This window comes from Cnephaeus nilssonii (genome assembly GCF_951640355.1).
Source record: "Cnephaeus nilssonii genome assembly, chromosome: 19".
Taxonomy (NCBI): Eukaryota; Metazoa; Chordata; class Mammalia; order Chiroptera; family Vespertilionidae; genus Cnephaeus; species Cnephaeus nilssonii.
The window spans coordinates 33,052,571-33,073,358 of record NC_137090.1 but is presented as its reverse complement, the minus strand read 5'-3'; the positions used below and the strand labels follow the sequence as shown (position 1 = coordinate 33,073,358).

General features: G+C 41.8%; 1 protein-coding gene and 1 pseudogene across 3 annotated transcripts in view; one reads left to right on the top strand and one right to left on the bottom strand.

The window, feature by feature from the left end:
• TAOK1 (TAO kinase 1) overlaps window positions 1–20,788 on the bottom strand; it is a 134,111-nt gene that overhangs the window by 11,461 nt on the left and 101,862 nt on the right. For both annotated transcript variants that reach the window (XM_079798868.1, XM_079798869.1), the window contains 5 exons: window positions 20,613–20,741; window positions 17,758–17,961; window positions 9,440–9,679; window positions 6,344–6,556; window positions 4,049–4,231 (listed from right to left, as the gene is read on the bottom strand). In XM_079798868.1, coding sequence (XP_079654994.1) covers window positions 4,049–4,231; window positions 6,344–6,556; window positions 9,440–9,679; window positions 17,758–17,961; window positions 20,613–20,741 — 969 coding nt within the window. The remainder of the gene's footprint in view (window positions 1–4,048; window positions 4,232–6,343; window positions 6,557–9,439; window positions 9,680–17,757; window positions 17,962–20,612; window positions 20,742–20,788) is intronic.
• LOC307115665 (small ribosomal subunit protein eS24-like) lies at window positions 16,156–17,194 on the top strand (annotated as a pseudogene). Its single transcript has one exon. The product of its transcript is annotated as a small ribosomal subunit protein eS24-like (transcript).

Here is a 20,788-nt window from a genome sequence, read left to right as displayed (position 1 = left end):
AACCTATGACACGCGTGTCAGCACTGACACGCAGAGCCATTTCTGATGACATGCGGCCGCATGCCAAGGATGAAACATTTGCTGCTCCTGAGGATGAAACATTTGCGACTAGAGTTTTGGAGTTAGTTTTTTCCTCAAAGTGACACACTACCCAAGTTATGCTCAGTTTTTTGGCGAAGTTTGACACACCAAGCTCAAAAGGTTGCCCATCACTGATCTAGACCTTGTGTGGGCCCCAATCCAAATGAACCAATTAAAAAACACCTATCTAATAAAAGAGTAATATGCAAAATAACCATCACTCCGCTACACCCAAGAGCCACGCCCACTAGCCAATCAGGAGCAAGTATGCAAATTAACCCAACCAAGATGGCTGTGGCCACAGAGAGAGCAGGAGGCTGGGTTTCCCCAGCAATGGAGGAAGCCAAGCTTTCCGCACACGCTGGCAGGCCCAGGCCTCCACTCAAGGCTACAAAGTTTCAATTATAGAAGATAATAAATCCCAACAAAAATGGCGGCAGCCAGGAAGCTGGAGAGAGCAGGAGGCTTGGGTTGCCCCTGGTGATGGAGGAAGCCAAGTTTCCACAGCTCTGGCCTACCTTGGCTTCCACTCCAGGCTACAAAGTTTCAATTATAGAAGATAAATAAATCCCAGATAATAGGGTCTCCGCTTGGGTCGCCGGGGGGCGTGGCCAGCCTGCAAACCACCACAGGCCCCTCGCCCACGCCACGGCATGCCCCAAGGGAACCCCCACCCTGATCTGGGACACCCTACTGCCCTCCCCTGCTGGCCTTGATCGCCCACACCTGCCCTCCTTTGCAGGCCTGGTCCCTCCCAACTGCCCTCCCCTGCTGGCCATCTTGTGGCGGCCATCTTATGTCCACATGGGGATAGCCATCTTTGACCACATGGGGGCAGCCATCTTGTGTGTTGGAGTGATGGTCAATTTGCATATTACTCTTTTATTAGATAGGATTCCATGTGAACTTTAAAAAAACTTTCTTAAATCCTCACCCAAGTATGTGTTTTTAGTGATTTTTTATTTATTAATTTTTGTACAACCAGTAAGCACTAAGTACAGAAAATATATAGCTGTTATGATTTTTCAAAGTTTTTATAGTTGGTAGGAGCATTGTCCTTGTGCACCAAAAGGTAGCAGGTTCAATTTCAAGTCAAGGCACATACCTAGATTGGCTTTAGTAGTTGCCAACTGACCTCAAAGTTATTCATAGTCATGCATTCCACGTGAAATGTAAACATCAGCTCTAAAAATGAAGTAGCAACTCAAAGCACTATAGATTTATTCTCCTATTGTTCTTTTATTATTTTTAATACTAACCTTTTGCATTTTCCATTATTAAAGTAATATTAACCACCACATAAAATATAGTAAAATAGAAAAATAAACCAATCTACCATATTAATATCACCACTACTAGCATTTCTTCAATTCACTTTTAAGTGTTATTTGTCTTTTTTGTTTTATTCAAATACATCGTAATATGTTTATTATATTAAATACATTCACATTAATACTGTGTTTGTAGCCATCATTGAAAAGGCTAAAGTTTTATCAAGTAGCCTTAGCCAGTTTGGCTCAGTAGATAGAGTTTCAATCTGTGGTCTAAAGGGTCCCAAATTCAATTCCAGTCAAGGGCACATCCCTCGATGGTGGGCTCCAAACCCAGCCCTGGTTGGTGTACATGCAGGTGTCTCTCTCACATCATTGTTTCTCTTTCTCTGTCACTCCCCCTTCCTTCCATTCTCTCTAAAAATCAATGGAAAAATATCCTTGGGTGAGGATTAACAACAATGAAAAATTTTTATTAAGCAGATTGGCCTAATCACTTAATTATATCTCTTATTAATTAATTAATTGAGAATTTTTATAAGCAATTAAGAGTTTGAGCCAAAACTGACAACATATGCCAGGGAGCAAGATCTCAAATGCTCCTTATTCTCTATTTTAGATGGTTTGGATGGTTTGAAACCATTATAAAATACTAGAAGCCCAGTGCATGATTTAATCATGCACGTGTAAGCTGTCTGTCCGCTGGTCGGCAGCTCCGAAGTCCCTGGGCCCCTAGGGCGAGGCGGGGCGGGGGCGTGGTCCTCCTGCGGCAGGAGCCCAGGCCGGGGTCTTGCCTTTGCCTCCCGCCCAGGAAGGCTGGGGCCGCCGCCACGTGCTCCTGCGGCCCAACTGCTGCCAGACTCCTCCCCGGGGAGTTGCGCCGCCCGCCCACCCCCCGCCACCTCCAAACCTCCAAACCTCCAAAACGCCGGCTCGCTGCCCCAGAGGCCTGTCTGTGCCGGAGCACAGCCATGGCGCAGACGCTGAGCTCGCGTCGCTGCTGGCAACGCGAGCTCAGTGTCCTGCTGGCCCAATCACCACCCCAGCCACCCTGAGTCCCGCCCCCTGTGTCTCCCGCTGGCCCAATCATGGGCATAGCGGAGTGATGGTAATTTAAATATTACCTTTTTATTATGTAAGATTATTATGTAAGATGCTTTAATCATCATACTTAAGCATTAATTTCCCCCTATATTTTGGATTTCTTTTCCTTGGAATTCTCAGTCTTAAGTACTTAACATTTCCAAAGCTCAATATGTACTTCCAAATTGCTTTCCAAAATGCATTAATGATGCATGAGAATGCCACATCAATAGGTATCAGTTTTATGCTCACATTTTACTAGGAACATGTAGGCTTTGGTTCATATATTGAAATGATTAATAGCACTGCTTTAGAACCACTAGGTGGAGCTAAAAATACAAATATGTATACTTTAATAGTACCAACATTTCTTACATCACTATATCTGAATACCTTAAGGAATTTCCCTCTCAGTGATAATTTTGAACCGTAAGAGATAGAATTTTGGATTGAATTTTAAATATGAAAGTTGGAATTACATTTATGAAATATGTACATAAGACAAATTAGATTTTTCTCAAAATTTGTATGTTTCTATCTTTCCATCTTGAATGAGAAACATAATTGAGAAAATTTTTATTTTTATTTATTTATTTTTTTAAATATATTTTATTGATTTATTATAGTGAGGAAGAGAGAGCGATAGAGAGTTAGAAACATTGATGAGAGAGAAACATCGACCAGCTGCCTCTTGCACACTCCCTACTGGGGATGTGCCCGCAACCAAGGTACATGCCCTTGACCAGAATCGAACCTGGGACCTTTCAGTCCGCAGGCCGACGCTCTATCCACTGAGCCAAACCGGTTTCGGCATAATTGAGAAAATTTTTAGAGGCAAGTACCTCTCAAGAAGCCAGTAAAGACAGCAATGACACCTTATTTAGGTGGTTTTCTTAAGGCATTCTATTTTTATCACAAGAACTGCAGAAAACAGAGGAAAATCTATGATCCAATGGTCCAGAAATAATGACAACTTTTAATAGGCAAAACCATTAGGCAAGTATTAATTTAATGGATCTAAGACTATATCAGCTATTGGGATTATGGCTCAGGAATTCTGTATCATAGTTCTGAATCATGGGTACAACTGATATTCTACTACTTCTTACAACAAATATCTTTCCTCTCTTTATCACTCAAAATCTTCTGCCCATCACCCTTTCCCCAAAACACATACACACTCAGCTTACATATCTTACTGTGATTCTACTTCTATTCTCTAATATATCTGACAAAGAATAAGTTAAAAAAAAATAAATAAAAGTACATCTGGAAGTAACATTTTCAGTTTGACTTTTCACCTGTCTGGAACTGGTTTTACTTTCTGTCTGTATCCAGGCCCAGAATATATGAGAAAAGTATATATATTCCTAAACATTTGTCCCTCCCAGACTGTGAGAGGGTGCAGGCCAGGCTGAGGGACGCCCCCCGAGTGCACAAATTTTGAGTCAATATTTTAAATAAAAAGAAAAACCCTACCAAAACTAGAATGAAGAAAATATGGTATTGTGAAAATAGTCTAATGCCACCTCTGATAATATGAAAATATATTTATAAAATGTTTTTGAGGAAAGCAAATACTAGCACAATCACCTTCCTTCTACTAGTTATACCTTTTGTTCTAAGAGTGCCCTTCGTAGGGAGACCCGTTGTTCAAGCTCCCGAAGCTCTCGATCATGTTGTGCCTCAGCTTGCATCTTGATTTTGCTCTGATATGCATTCAACAGCTCCAGTTCCTGTTGCAGCTGCATCTTCAAAACCTGGCACTCTGCTTCCTGTGCTTCATCCAAACGCAGCTGAAAGAGAGAGAGAAAGAAAACATATATCTTACTGTGAGCTATCTATTTATGACTTATGGAAAGAAGGAGTCTCAGAGAAAACAGACTACTCTTTTGTAGATAAATAATTGTTCTCTCTTCTATTTTAGAGTAAATATCTCTGAAAAAGGAAGGTACAGTAACTAATGATGGCATCCTACCTAATAAAATGGTAATATGTAAATTACCATCACTCCTTACGCCCACGATTGGGCCAGCGGGAGGCGCAGGGGGTGGGACTCGGGGTGGCCGGGGTAGCCGATTGGGCCAGCGGCGGCGCGAGCTCAGCGTCTGCGCCATGGCTGTGCTGCGGAACAGAAGGGGCCTCTGGGGCAGCGAGCTCACGTCCCGCCGCAGACCATCAAAAGCGGGGGAGCTGGGTGCCTGTCCGCTCCGGCACCAGGCCTTTCAGAAGCCTCCGGCTCGGCGGAGGCTTCTGAAAGGCCTGGTGCACCAGCAGACAGGCACCCAGCTCCCCCGCGATCGAAAGCGAAAGCGTGTAGGGGACCCTACATGTGCATGATTCAATCATGCACTGGGCCTCTAGTTATGAAGATAAAGCTATCATAAGCCATTTGGAGGAATCCTAAATAAGCATATTTTTCTTAAGAAAAATTTAGACTCTGATTAGATGATAGAAGACTGAATCTCTTCTCTCAAATGGAAATAACTACAGAACAGGGACCAGCCAACTATAGCCTATGGGCCAAACTGCGTGTGTGCTTAAATAGTCCACTAATTAAGAATGATCTTTACATTTTTAAATGGTTACATTTTTTTTCTTTTTAAATGAATTTTTATTGATTTCAGAGAGGAAGGGAGAGGGAGAGAGAAACATCAATAATGAGAGAGAATCATTGATCAGCTGCCTCCTGCACGCCCCCTACTGGAGATCAAGCCCACAACCCAGGCATATGCCCTAAATGGGAACTGAACCGAGACCTCCTGGTTCCTGGGTTAACACTCAACCACTGAGCCATACTAGCAGGACTGAAATGGTTACATTTTAAATGGCTATTTAAGTATCCACACAATATCCTCAATCTTGCCTTCTGACCCACAAAGCCTAAAATATCTACTATCTGGCCCTTTAAGAAAAGTTTACAAAACTTATATAGAAAATATTTTATACTAGAGGCCCAGTGCATGAAATTTGTGCACGGGGTGGGGAGGTCCCTCAGCTGGGCCTGCATCCTCTCGCAATCCAGGACCCCTCGGGGGACATCCAACTGCCGGTTTAGGCCCCATCCCACAGGGACTCCTGGGAGATTGGGCCTAAACCGGCAGTCGGACATCCCTCTCACAACTGGGACCGCTGGCTCCTAACCACTTGCCTGACTGCCTGCCTGATTACCCCTAACCGCCTCTGCCTCGGCCCCCGCCACCGCGGCTTTGTCCGGAATGACGTCCGGAAGGTTGTTGGGCTGTCCGGTCTAATTAGCATATTATGCTTTTATTATTATAGATGCATTCAAATGTGACCATTTGGATTCCAATATGGAAATGTGCCCTGACCAGGAATTGGACCAGTGACCTCCTGGTGCATGGGTCGATGCTCAACAACTGAGCCACACTGGCTGGGCAATATAGTACTACTTTTTGCCCACTGCTTAGCAAAGTTGCTGCTCTAATCTTTTTTAGTTTTTTAATTTTATTGATTTTTTTATAGAGAGGAAGAGAGAGAAAGAAAGAAACATCAACGTGAAAGAGAAACAGATCAATTGCCTCCTATACGTACTCCAACTGGAGATCAAACCTGCAACCTGGATATGTTACCTGACCAAGAATCAAGCCTGCCACCTATTGGTGTATGGGACAATGCTCCAACCAAGCCACACCGGCCAGGGCGCTGCTGCTCTAATACTGATAAGCTTTTGGAATATGTACTAAGGACCTGAGAGGTACTGGCAAAAAGCCTCTTTAGAACTTTGTGTCTAAGTAGACCAATGAGAATGCTATATACATCATACCTGCTTCCACGCAATGCTGAGAGCCCAAGCTGCAGGAGAGCTATCACTTCCAACTAGTATTTTAATCAGGTGTAGAAGGATGGGGGCACTAAATTGTTTTGCCTCAATAAAACAAACTCACGGCTTGTGTGGATAGCATTTCATTAATGCTGTGGTCATACTGCTCAGCCAAGATGGCTAACTTCCGGGTCTGTTCCTCCTTGAGCCGTTTCAGAACAGCTTTGTGCTCACTCTTTGGTGTAGTCTCCAGTAGGTGATTTCTTAATGCTTTGTACTGTCTGGTTTGGATTTTGCAGGTGTCCTGAAACTGCTTTTTTATTTGGAGTTCTTTAGACTGGGAAGAAAAAAATAGATGTATATAATTTTTAACATATGGCATTTGGCATACCTTATGCTTACATAAAAAACAAAAGCTACTAGGAAAATGGGAAAGGAAAACTAAAAAGATGAAATCATAAGGTTACAGGTACTTTTGCACTTGGTTACTGGGCCAGATCACTAAATTCTATACATTTTAATAACAAAATTCTAATTTAAATTAGAATACCAACAACCTCATTTATCACAGTATTTCAAGCAATACTCAATACTCTGCTAGTATAAGTTTAGCTACTTGAATAAATATTGAAATTAGTTTTGATTACTGTGTATATTGATGACAGAAAATTAAATTTCTTCTCAAGCAATAAGTGTAGTAAATATTAAAGCATAGACAGTATTTTATCAGATCTCTCAGGTAGAAAATAAGCACATTTACTCTGTTCCTTATATGAGACATTTTGCTCCAATTTCTTCTAATCACAATCTCAACTCCAACTACATGGTCTGGGACAGACACCATAAAAAAGGGTATTAGTAACTAATATTGTTATTACAATTGGTCTTTTCCTTCAGGGAACAAACTAGGTAGAAACACACTTAAGAATAGTTTACTCTTTAACAACACCACAAGTGAAAACTTGCAAGTCAGTTTACTTGCAATTAGCTGAGTTAACTAATCTTTCAAAGGTCAAACAAAAGTTATGGAGCAAAGGAGGAGATAACTCTTCTTAGGATGATGATAAACATGAATTACATAAATATTTCTGAGATCAAATAATCCAACATGCTCAAAGTCACTAATCATCCGAGAGATGCAAATCAAAACAACAATGAGGTACCATCTCACACCTGTCAGAATGGCTATCATAACAAATCAACAAATGACAAGTGCTGGCGAGGATGCAAAAAGGAACCCTTGTACACTGCTGGTGGGAATGCAGACTGGTGCAGCCACTTTGGAGAACAGTATGGAGTTTCCTCAAAAAACTAAAAATGGAACTCCCATTTGACCCAGTGATCCCACTTCTAGGAATATATCCTAAGAAACTAGAAACACCAATCAGAAAGGATATATGCACCCCTATGTTCATAGCAGCACAATTTACAATAGATAAGATTTGGAAACAGCCTAAGTGCCCATCAGCAGATGAATAGATTAAAAAACTGTGGTACATCTACACAATGGAATACTATGCTGCTGTAAAAAGGAAGGAACTCCTACCATTTGCAACAGCATGGATGGACCTGGAGAGCATTATGCTAAGCGAAATAAGTCAGTCAGAGAAAGATAAATATCACATGATCTCACTCATTTGTGGAATATAATGAACATAAACTGGTGAACAAAAACAGATCCAGAGACAGAGAAGCATCGATCAGACTGTCAAACCTCAGAGGGAAGGCAGGAGAGGATGGGGGTAAGGGGGAGAGGGCAACCAAAGGACTTGTATGCATGTATATAAGCATAACCAATGGATACAGACAACAGGGGGGTGAGGGCATGAGCAGGGTGGGGTGCGGGGAGCAATGAGGGGGATAAGGACACATATGTAATACCTTAATCAATAAAGGGAAAAAACAAACATCAAACAACTATCCCTACAGAAATGCAGTCATATCAGATTTATGGTATGACCATAAAAACTAATTAAGCTTTCAGTTTGTTTTATTTCTGGATGCTGCTAACTTTAAAACTAATTAATTATTTCACAGACATGTTGTTTAAAAAATCTTTTGTGGGAAATTATTCTGTTGCCAATAGAGTATATCTCTTTCTACTAAAAAGACAAAATAAACCTAAAAAATCATTATGAATTCCTATTTTTGTAAGCAACAACTAAAGAAGGTAATGTGGATGGACAGATTCCCTTCCTGTTTGAAAGGAATTGGGTGGGAACTGGAGATAGCACTGGATATGGTGCAGCTTTAAGATTTTAACACAGATTACCTCAGTGAATGAATTTTACTTCACTCCAGGACAGTTATTCAGTTAAGACCAAGAACAGTTTTATAGTTTAATTATCAAATAGTTTTAAAAAGAGGAAAGGGTTTAAAAAGAAAACACTATGGGACCTGGGCCTTATTTGGTATAAATAAAAGTTTAAAGTGTGCAGACATATACAGACTGAGGTACTAATATGGATGACAGCCTATATATTGTGTAGTTTTAGTTTATTAAGATTCATGTGACTATACTCCTTCAAATATTTATTATAAGTTATAAAACTTGAAAATTTCTTGTAATTGTTAACTCTGGTTGACTCTGGTGAAAGGGGTTGGACCAGGTGGCTGGAGGGACAAAGGGGAGAAAGGGAAAACTTTAACTTTATAGTACACTTTGGTATCTTTCAAATTTCATATCATGTGAATGAATTCCTCTATTCAAAGCAAGTATAAAAATTAAAGTTCTGTTATAATTCCACTCTGTTTTCTTCAGCTGTGCACAGACAATGAAGGGAGAGGAGTTTAAAAGGCCTATTTTATTCACTGGCTTCTGTACTAATTAGGAACCGTCTTTTTTGGATACAAATGACATTTAGAGCAAATAAGATTCCCATACTGAATTAACTGGAACAGAGAAAAAGACAACAGGTTAGTTAGCATGTTGACATGTAATATAGCATTGAACATTTGGGTACATTTAAAATATGAATTTTGATTCTTATTGATGGCACTTTCCACAGTTTAAAGTTTTGCTAGTTTTTGGTACTTGGTGAGAAATACATAAGCAAAAGTCTGTAGCTACAGACACTGCACATTAAAACTAACCAAACATGCTTCAAATAAAAAGAAAAAAGTTTGTTCGATTTCTTTATGACAGACATCTATCTTAGACCTTTACTGTTTACGTGGATGCCTTTTTTTCTTTTCACTGTCAAGCTTAGGCTAAAGGTACCTTCAGGCTCTTAGGCTGCTGTCGAACCTCCATGACATGCTTTCGCCTTAGTTCCCGTTCTCTTCGCTTATTATATTCCAGCTGGTTAGTGAGCTCAGTTTGATGCTGCAATCTGATCAACTCACAGCGCATTTTCTGAATTGTGTTGAGGTGACGAAACTCCAGTTCTTGCATGGATTCATGTTGTCGCAGAAGCATGGCATGCTCTAAGTCCTTTTGGGTCTGCCTTTTATTTAACTCCTAATCCAAAAAATGAGACAAAAGGTATAATTTACTGCTGTATAATGGCAGGAAAAAAGATCCTAAGAAACAGAATAACCAGAAAAGAAATGTAAAAACCAAGTTCAATAATGGCTGCATAGTAAATATTAGAGTTTTATGACTTTTACTGTAGTAAATGGACAATTAGTAGCACAAATTTCCTTATCCTTGTCATTTACTATTCATTAATACTATTTTTTGAAATAAGATTAAGACAAAGTTATCTGAAAAAGCCTAATGTCCTTTTCCTTTCCATCTTTTATGTATTGCTTCTTAATTATTATTTGAAGAGGTCCCTAATCATCCTTTGAATTTTTTCAGAGTATACTCTTCAATTCTATTAGATACTAGAGGCCTGGTGCACAAAATTCGTGCACTCGGGGGGGGGGGGGGGCGCGGGGAAAGGGGTCCTTCAGCCCGGCCTGCACCATCTCGCAGTCCGGGAGCCCTCGGGGGACGTCCGACTGATGGCTTAGGCCCGCTTCCCCAGGGGAGCAAGCCTAAGCTGGCAGTCGGACATCCTAAGTGCTGCCTCGGAGGTTGGAGAGGCTCCCGCCACCACCGCTGTGCTCGCCAGCCGTGAGCCCGGCTTTTGGCTGAGCAGCATTCCCCCTGTGGGAGCGCACTGACCACCGGGGTGCAGCTCCTGCACTGAGTGTCTAACCCCTGGTGGTCAGTGCATGTCATAATGACTGGTCATTCCACAGTTCGGTCAATTTGCATATTAGCCTTTTATTATATAGGATAGTATACCCAGTATAGTGTAGTAGTTAAGAACATGGAATCAAGAGCTAGACTGCCTGTATTCTAAATCCTGGGTCTGCTACTTAGAAACAGTAAGTCATTGGGTTAGTTTACTCTCTGTGCTTCAGTTTCATCACTTCTCAAAATACAAGATAACAATATAGCTATTTCATAGATTTAATGTGCGGATGAAATGAGTTCATAAATGGAAAGTTCTAAGAATAATATCTGGCATGATGCTCAATGAATATTATTCTTGCCCTGGCTGGCATGCTCAGTGGTTAGAGCATCAGCCTGCACACCAGAGGGTCGCAGATTTGATTCCTGGCCAACGGGAGGTACCTGGGTTGTAGGTTCCATACCTGCGTGTGGGAGCAACTAATCGATGTGTCTCTCTCACAGTGATGTTTATCTCTCTCTCCTTCCCCCATTCCTTCCACTCTCTTTAAAAATCAATGGAGAAAATATCCTCACTCCTAGGATGAGTATTTTAAAAAAATGTTATTTTTTCCCCCTTCAGATTAAAAAGAACAAGTGTTAAAATTAATATAACAAAGAGTTGTTTCTTTGAAAAGATTAATAAAATTGACAAATCTAAATAGACTGATTAGCAGTGAGGAAGTTGAAACCATCAACAAGACCCTACCTTTTAAAAAATAAAAGTCCAGACCAGATGGCTTCACCCGTGAATTCTACCAAACATTCAAAGAAGATTTGAAACCTATCCTTCTCAAACTCTTCCAAAAAACTGAAGAGGCAATACTTCCTAACACATTTTACGAGGCCAACATAACCCTGATACCAAAACCTAACAAGAATAACACAAAAAAAGAAAACTACATACCAATATCGCTGATGAATACAGATGTAAAAATCCTAAACAAAATACTAGCAAGTAGAATACAACAATACATTAAAAAAATGATCAAGTGGGGTCCATTCCAGGGTACAGGATGGCTCAACATATGCAAATCGATCAAGGTAATACATCACATTAACAAAAGAAAGGATAAAAATCATACGATCTTATCAATAGGTGCAAAAAAGCATTTGATAAGATACAACATCCATTTTAAAACACTCAATAAAATAGGTATAGAAGGAAAGTATCTCAACATAATAAGGCCATATATGACAGACCCACAGCCAATATCACACTCAATGATGAAAAACTGAAAGCTTTTCCTAAAAAATCAGGAACAAGACAAAGATGCCCACTCTCACCATTCTTATTCAACACTAGGAACCCAGCACGTGATTCGAAATCACGTGGTGTGGCGCCGCCCACCCTCAAGTCACTTTGGGATATTTTCCCATTGATTTTTAGAGACCATGGAAGAGAGAGGGAAAGACAAAGAGAAACATCAATGTGAGAGGGACACATCGATTGGTTGCCTCATGCATGAGCCCTGACCTGGGCCCACAGCGCAGCAGCCCCTGTGGCCGCTGCTGGTCCGGACCTGCCTCACTCCCTGGACCCCGCAGCCTGCTGGTCTGGCCCTGCTTCACTCCCCAAGCCCCACATCCTGCTGGTCCGGCCCTGCCTCGCTCCCTGGACCCCGCAGCCTACTGGTCCCACCCTGCCTCGCTCCCTGGGCCCCACAGCAGCCACAGCCGCTGCTAGTCCAGCCCTGCCTCCCGCTCCCGTCCTTGAAGCAGGTGCGGGGAAATCCCTGCTGCCCCACCCCCGATGCTGCACATGCCACCTTCTCCTGTCCGGTCAACCCCTTATGGCATCCCGGCCTAATTTGCATATTATCTCTTTATATATATAGATCAGTGATGGCGAACCTATGACACGCGTGTCAGCACTGACACGCGTAGCCATTTCTGATGACACGCGGCCACATGCCAAGGATAAAACATTTGCTGCTCCTGAGGATGAAACATTTGCGACTAGAGTCTTGGAGTTAGTTTTTTCCTCAAAGTGACACACTACCCGAGTTATGCTCAGCTTTTTGGAGAAGTTTGACACACCAAGCTCAAAAGGTTGCCCATCACTGATATAGATAGTTCTGGAAGTCCTAACAATCTGGCAAGAGAATGAAATAAAAGGCATCCAAATTGGGAAGGAAGAAGTAAAAGTGTCACTATTTGCAGATGACATGATTCTGTCCATAGAAAATCCTAAAAACTCCACCAAAAATTGTTAGAAACAATAAACAATAAAGTTATAGGATACAAAATCAATGTACTAAAATCCATTGCTTTCCTATATACTAACAACGAAACTTCAGAAAAAGAAATGAAAAAAAAAATTTCCTTTTGTAGTTGCAATCAAAAGAATAAAATACCTAGGAATAAATGTAACAAAGGATGTGAAAGACCTATATACGGAAAACTACAAAGCATTATTAAAAGAGATTGAAAAAGGCACAGCGAAATGAACACAGATATTCCGTGTTCACAGACTGAAGAATCGACATAGTTAAAATGGCCATATTACCCAAAGCAATATACAAATTCAATGCAATTCCCATCAAAATCCCACTGTTATTTTTTAAAGAAACAGAACAAAAAGTTCACCATTTTTGTATGGAACCACGAAAGACCCCAAATAGCCAAAGCAATGAAAAAAGGAATGAAGCCAGAGCAATCACACTAACTGACTTCAAATTATACCACAGAGCTACGATAATCAAAACAGCATGGTATTGGCAGAAATGGAATGGAATTGAGAGTCCCAATATAAAAAAACCACATGTATATGGGCAGAATTTTCAGCAAAAAAGCCAACACACCATGGAGAAAAGAAAGCCTCTTCAATAAGTGGTTCTGGGAAACCTGGAAAGCCACATGCAGAAAAATGTAATTAGATTACAGTTTGTCCCCATGAACAAAAATTAATCAAAATGGATCTAAGACCTAAATGTAAGATCTGAAACAATAAATTACACAGAAGAAAACATAGGTTTCAAAGTTGTGAACTTTGGTCGCAGAGAACTTTTTATGAATTTGACCCCTAAGGCAAGAGAAGTAAAGGCTAAAATAAATGAATGGGACTATATCATACTAAAAAGCTTCTGCAGAGCAAAAGAAACCGACAACAAGACAAAAAGGCAACTGAATGAATAGGAGGTGATATTTGCAAACAGTTCTGACAAAGGTTTAATATCCAAAATATATAAAGAACTCATAAAAATCAACACTAATCAAATTAAAATATAGGCAGAGGACCTGAACACTTATCCTAAATGGCCAACAGTTATATAGATAGGTAATGAAAAGTGCTGGAGAGGTGTGGAGAAAAGGAAACCCTCATTCACTGCTGCTGGGAATATAGACTGGTACAGCCACTATGAAAAACAGTCTGGCAGTTCCTCAAAAAATTAAGAATAGCGTTACCATAAGACTCAGCAATTCCTTTCCTGGGTAATATACCTGTAAAACTCAAAAACATGTACCTGCAAAGATCTATGCACCCTATGTTCATTGCAGCACTATTCATAGTGTCCAAGACAAACTTTGGAAACAACCCAAGTGTCCTTCAATAGATGACTGGATAAATAAGATATGGCACATATATACAATGAATTCTACTCAGCCATAAGAAAAGACGAAATACTGACATTTGCAACAACATGGACGGACCTTGAGAATATTATACTAAGTGAAATAAGTCAGTCAGAAAAAGCTAAGAACCACATGACCTCAACTCATATATGGGATATAAAACTGAAACTCATGGACACAGACAACAGTGTGGTGCTTACTAGAGGGAGAGGGGTGGTGGGGTAGCGGGGGCTAGAGGGAGCTTAATACATGGTGACGGAAGATGGTTTGACTTTGGGTGATGGGCACACAGAGCAATACACAGATTTCATATCATAGAAATATACACTTAAAACTATATGATCCTATTAATCAATGTCACCCCAACAAATTTAATTAAAGTGTTCAAGAGTGGAAAAAACAACAAGTGTACAACACACACACACACACACACACACACACACACACACACACACAAAATGTAGAAGTCAAACTTGCCCCTTTTGCCTAAACCCTTTCTCCAGCAGACAACGGTTTGTTGCAAATGTTTCCCAACCTTCCCCAGCTCATCATAACATATCTATTACAGAAAAACATATAGTTTTTAAAAAGTGAATAACAATATACAATATAGGCATATAATATGCTTTCTTCACCTAATAATATAATCGACATTATAGACAAGTTGATTGGTTGCCTCCCCGCATGTGCCCCAATCAGGACAGGAAATGGAACCTGCAACCCAGGGATGTGCCCTTGACTTGGAATTGAACCCAAGACCCTTCAGTGCATGAGCCAATACTCTAACCACTGAGGACACTGGCCAGGGCTGCATATTACATTTTAAGCGCTACTTCTGAATTACGTTCCAAAAGGGCAGTATCAATTTATACTCTTACCAATACTACCCATTTCTCCATGCCATTATTCAGACTCAATGCCTTTGAATAATTATGCTATATCTGAAGCTTATTTTAAGCCACTCTTGGAAATAAATTTATCTATGCTCACAGGTACCTCTGATAATGAGATCTACTGTTTTCACTAGTATAAGAGTTTCAGGATTTGTCTAATTAAAAATTATCCTCTCTAATAAAATGGTAATATGCAAATTAACCATCACTCCGCCACATAAACCACGCCCACCACCCAAGCCACGCCCACCAGCCAATCAGGGCGAGTGTGCAAATTAACTCCAATCCAAGATGGCTACAGCCACAGAGAGCAAGGTTTCCCAGGTAACAGAGCAAGCCAAGCTTTCCATAGCCGTTGCAGGCCTAAGCCTCCACTCAAGCTACAAAGTTTCAGTTATAGAAGGTAAACAAATTTAAACAAATGGCGGCAGAATGGAGCTTGAGAGAGCAGGCCAGGGTTGCCGGCGGCAACAGGGGAAGCAAATCTTTCCGCACACCCTGGCCGGGCTCACTCGCTTAAGGCTACAAAGTTTCAATTGTAGAAGGTGAATTAACTGCCACAGAAAATGGCTGCCGCCCCAGAGGGAGCCCCAGGCTTGGCTCCGCTCCAGGCTACCAAGTTTCAATTGTAAAAGGAAAATAAATCCCAGATACCAGGGCCTCTGCTTGGGTTGCCAGGGGGCGTGGCCGGCCTGCAAACCACCACAGGCCCCTTGCTCAGGCCACCCCATGCCCCAAGGGAACCCCACCCTGATCCGGGACACCCTTCAGGGCAAACCAGCTGGCCCCCACCCCTGTACCAGGCCTCTATCTTATCTAATAAAAGAGTAATATACAGATTGATCATCACTGCAACACACAATATAGCTGCCCCCATGTGGTCAAAGACCCTGCCCCCATGTGGACACAAGATGGCCACCACAAGATGGCCAGCAGGAGAGGGCAGTTGGGAGGCACCCGGCCTGCAAGGGAGGGCAGTTGGAGGTGATCAACCCTGCAGGAGAGGGCAGTTAGGGGTGACCAGGCCGGCAGAGGAGAGAAGTTGGGGGCAAACAGGCTGGCAGGGGAGCAGTTAAGCATCAACCAGGCTGGCAGCGGAGTGGTTAGGGGGTGATCAGGCTGTCAGGCAGAAGCGGTTAGGGGCAATCAGGAAGGCAGGCAGGCAAGCAGTTGGGAGCCAGCAGTCCTGGATTGTGAGAGGGATGTCCGACTGCCCATTTAGGCCCGATCCTGGTGGGATCGGGCCTAAACGGGCAGTCGGACATCCCTCCAGGAGTCCCAGATTGGAAAGGGTACAGGCTTGGCTGAGGGACAACCCCCCGCCGTGCACGAATTTCGTGCACTGGGCTTCTAGTCTATAATAATAAAAGCGTAATAGGCTAATTAGACCAGATGTTCTTCTAGACGTCCTTCCTTCCTGACAAAGCTGCAGCAGGTGGGGGCCGTGGCAGAGGCCACCAGCTGCAGTGGCGGCGGCAGGCAGTGGCCGGGGCCAAGGTCCTTGCACGAATTTTGTGCATCGGGCCTCTAGTATGATTATAAATGTGTTAAATGACTTTTTGCCTCCCGGGTGCTTAGAGATTGGCCATCATCATGAACAACACAGTAACTATCTGGACCAGGAAGTTCATGACCAACAGACTACTTCAGTGGAAACAAATGATCATTGATGTCCTTTATACCCTGGGAAGGCAACAGTACCTAAGACAGAAATTCGGGAAAAACTAGCCAAAATGTATAAGACCACACCAGATGTCATCTTTGTGTTTGAATTCAGAATCCATTTTGGTGGTGGCAAGACAATTGGCTTTGGCATGATTTAGGATTCCTTGGATTACACAAAGAAAAATGAATCCAAACACAGATGCTTACAAGACATGAGAAGAAGACGTCAAGAAAACAGAAAAAGGAATGCAAGAATAGAATGAAGAAAGTCAGGCGGACTGCAAAGGCCAATGCTGGTGCTAGCAAAAAGTGAGCTGGAGATTGGACAACAGGATTAAAGATTATTTAGTGACTTTATCTGTGGTTATTGTGCAGTTTTTTTCATGACAGGATTAATAAACTAAGAACTTTTATGTGAAAATGAATGTGTCAAATGGTAACATACACTTCATGGCATCCATTGAAGATCAAAGGCATAATAAATTATCCAATTAATTTTCTCATATTTAAAAGCTAATATTTCTTTTATTCATGGATTTATTATTGATTAAATATAATATTTATTGAATGCCTACTATGGGTCAGATACTAAGCATATAAAGACCCAAATAGAATCTGTGACTTCATATAACTTCTTTTTGAAAAAAACTTATTGATTTTAGAGAAAGGAAAGGGGACAGAGGGGAGAGAGGGAGAAACAATGATTTGTTGTTCCACTTGTTTATGCATTCATTGGTTGATGCTTACATGTGCCCTGACCAGGGATCGAAACTGCAATCTTGGCATATCGGGATGACACTCTAACCAACTGAACTACCCGGTCAGGGCCTGTGACTTCATGTAATTTCCATTCTAGTGGGGAAGAGAGACTTCCTCCAAAAAAGTGCATGTATGTGAGAGAGAGAAGTACAAAGAAAAACATTTAAAGAAGGGAGAAGGATTTTGCAATCAAGGAAAGTATTTCTGAGGAAGAGACATTTGAAGAGAGGTATGAAGGAAGGGAGAAAGCAAGTCACATGGATATCAGGGAAAGAAGGACTTAGGCAGAGGGAAGTAAAAGTCCAAAGGCCTTGAGGCTGGGATGTGAGTGACATATAGGGTGTCCCAAAAAAATGTATACATACTTTACAGCTGATAGCTCAATGAATGTTTTTTTCTTTTCAGATTTAAGTCACTGGAATTAATAATCATTCAAAATGTGTATACATTTTTTGATCCTGATTTCACATCATTTAAACGTACCTCCCTGACAAGGTCCTGCTCTAAGTTATGGCGTCCAAGTAACATTCTTCTCTTGAAGCGGCGGCACTCCAGCTCTAGGTATTGTCTCTGACGTCGAAGAAGATTAGCCTCTTCTTCTGCTTGGAAATGCTGTATATTCTCCTTCTGCTTTGAAAGCCACTCCTGTTTTTCTTTTTTTGGAGTGCTCTGGTTTTCATTCAGCTCCTAGCAACATAAAAAACCACTGAGTTAAAAATACATAAAAATTAACTACATGAGTGTACCATTTGGTATCTGATATCCTATATAATAAAAGCCTAATATGCTAAGTGTCCGACTGTTCGACCGTTTGACCAGTCGCTATGATGTGCACTGACTACCAGGTGGCAGACGCTCAGATTGGTAGGTTAGCTTGCTGCTGGGGTACCGTCGATCGGGAATGGACGAAATGGGCCGGACACAACCTAGAGCCCTCCCGCGGTTCTTCCCTGACCCCGATCGTGCACTGGTGGGGTCCCTCAGCCTGGTCTGCGGGGATCAGGCCGAAACCAGCTCTCTGACATCCCCCGAGGGGTCCCGGATTGTGAGAGGGCACAGGCCAGGCCATGGGACCCCACCGGTGCCCGAATCTATGCACCAGGCCTCTACTATTTAAATAAAAGTATTTTATCTATGTCCTCTCTAATGCATAGGCAGGGCAATGACCTTAAGGAGGTAGGTAATATTTTCCCTTTCCTTGAGTTATCCATTAAGTAGGACAGGAAAGAGAAATGTACACCGGAAAGCATGTATACCCTTTTAACTTTGCACAGCTAAATTTATGATGGTTTCTAGCTTCAAAAACACAAAATGACTGGTAAATGAAGTAAAACACACCTTTCTTTAAATCTTTTTTGTGACAGAAGGCAATGATTTCAGGTAAAAATAATACATGAATTAAAATTAGGGCTAAAATACAGTTATGTTTCACTTCTTGGTTTTCGACAGTCTAAATATTAAATTTTTTTGAAAAATTATGGATAGACTCAATATAAAAGAATTAAAAATTAAATAGAAAAATCAACAAAACCATGGAAGAACAGTGATCTTCCTCATGAATGGCATTTAATATTTAGTATTAATACCACTGAACAATCAAAAACAATGTTTTTCTACAGCATTTTAAGTAACATCTCATAAACTAATAAATGGAAAAGCATTTTATTGGGCAAGATGAGAGCATTGACAATATACTCAATGAAGCAAACCCTACAATGCTAATTAACACTAGTATATTTTCAATCTAAAAGGCATCACCATACGCCTTTTAGGTTAAAAATAAATATAAATCAGCCACCTTCCCTAGGTATAAAATGATTTTTCAGAGATTACTAACCTTATGGTCTTTCCCGTTATCAAGAAAGAGACCAATTCTTTACAACTTTAGTTCATAAAATATTCAAACAACATAAAAATAAAAAGCACATAAATTAGTAGCTCTCAATTTAAGGGTGTATGTGTATGCACACTATGGGACAAGTCAGTTACTTAATTAATGCATAGGAAAGCTATTATAAGTAAAATTATATTTTCAGATGTTTCTTTTTAGATCCTAATCAACTGATGATCTTAGTTCATTGATAATTGATTATAATCAATGTCTTTATTTGAACTGATATACACATTCAATGAACACAAGCAACAAAAGAAAACTTTATTCCAGCCCCTGCACCCCCCTGGGGATGGGGAGGCTGACTGGATGGGGAGAAGACCCAGCCTCGGGGGTAGCTGCAGCCCGCACCTCCGACTCCCGATCTCTTCCCCCGCCAGCCCCGCCAGGGGCGCCCACAACAATAGCACGCCAGCGACCACCCGCCAGCGACCACCCGTCAGCGCCCCTGAGGCACCTGGGGCCCGCTGCCCGCCGCTGCCAGGCCCCTTCCACTGGGGCCGGGCACGCCTCTCCTCCCTACAACTCCAGACCAGGGTGGAGGCAGGCCTGAGCGTCCCCCCAGGGTCAGACCCTTCCCTGCGGATGACAGCAGGATGACAGCAGCAGTGCGGTCTCCACACGCTGAACCTCGCTGGGGGCGCGGCTAAACCCGCCCTCCTAACTCGCCTGGCTCCGCTCTGGCCTGGGCCCCACCTGGCTCCAGGAAATTGGAGCCCCGCCCTGAGCAGGTACAGCTGCGAAACAGCCACGTACAATTTAAAGAATGGTGCCAAGCGGGAAGGTTTGACAGTTACTCCCCCTTCGGCATCGCTGCCCCCCTTAATGCCCCCCCTAACTCCCTGCCCCCTGCCAGAGCCTCCAGGGACGACCACCGCTACAGGGTTGCTGGCCAGAGCCTGCCCCTCTGAGGCCTGCGGAACCCTCTGCAAATCTTCCAAAGCTACAGTCCTGGGAAACAATCATGCCCCCCTCCCCTAGTCAGCACCTGCTACTTGCGAGGGTACCCGTGGGCTTAAAAATAATAATCCCTCCCCATTTAGACATCACTTACTTGATTAAACATTTCTAGGTATATTAGCTCAGAACCTCCGCATGACAACCCAGTGAGGTAGTTGGAGAAGAGATGACAATTCCCATGGTATATGCGTATGTATTCAGAAATGAAGCTCAGAGAGGAAAAGTGTCAAGTCCAGTGGTTCTTAAGATGCAGCACATGCCCCACAGGGGGGGCAATTTGATTTTAAGTGCACCGGGCCTCTAGTAATTTATATAAATGTCTAACTACTATGCTATACACCTGAAACTAATATAATCTTGAATGTCAACTGTAATTAAAGAAAAAAAATTAAAAGAAAAATTTATTCTAATGCTTCTAATGAGTTGATCAGATTGGATATAATTAACAATCAGATAATTGCCTTGACAATTTTTATAAAACAAGTACCTCCTTAAGCTGTTCTTTTCGAAGTTTGTATTCTCTCTTCTGGGACTCCAAAAAGCTATTCAGTTCTTTCTTCTGTTGGGCCTGAATATGTTGCTGGAATTTTTTCTCCTCATTGGCCATCACTTTAGCCTTTAAGAAATTTTAAAAATGGATCAAATTAGTTAGATTCAAAGCAG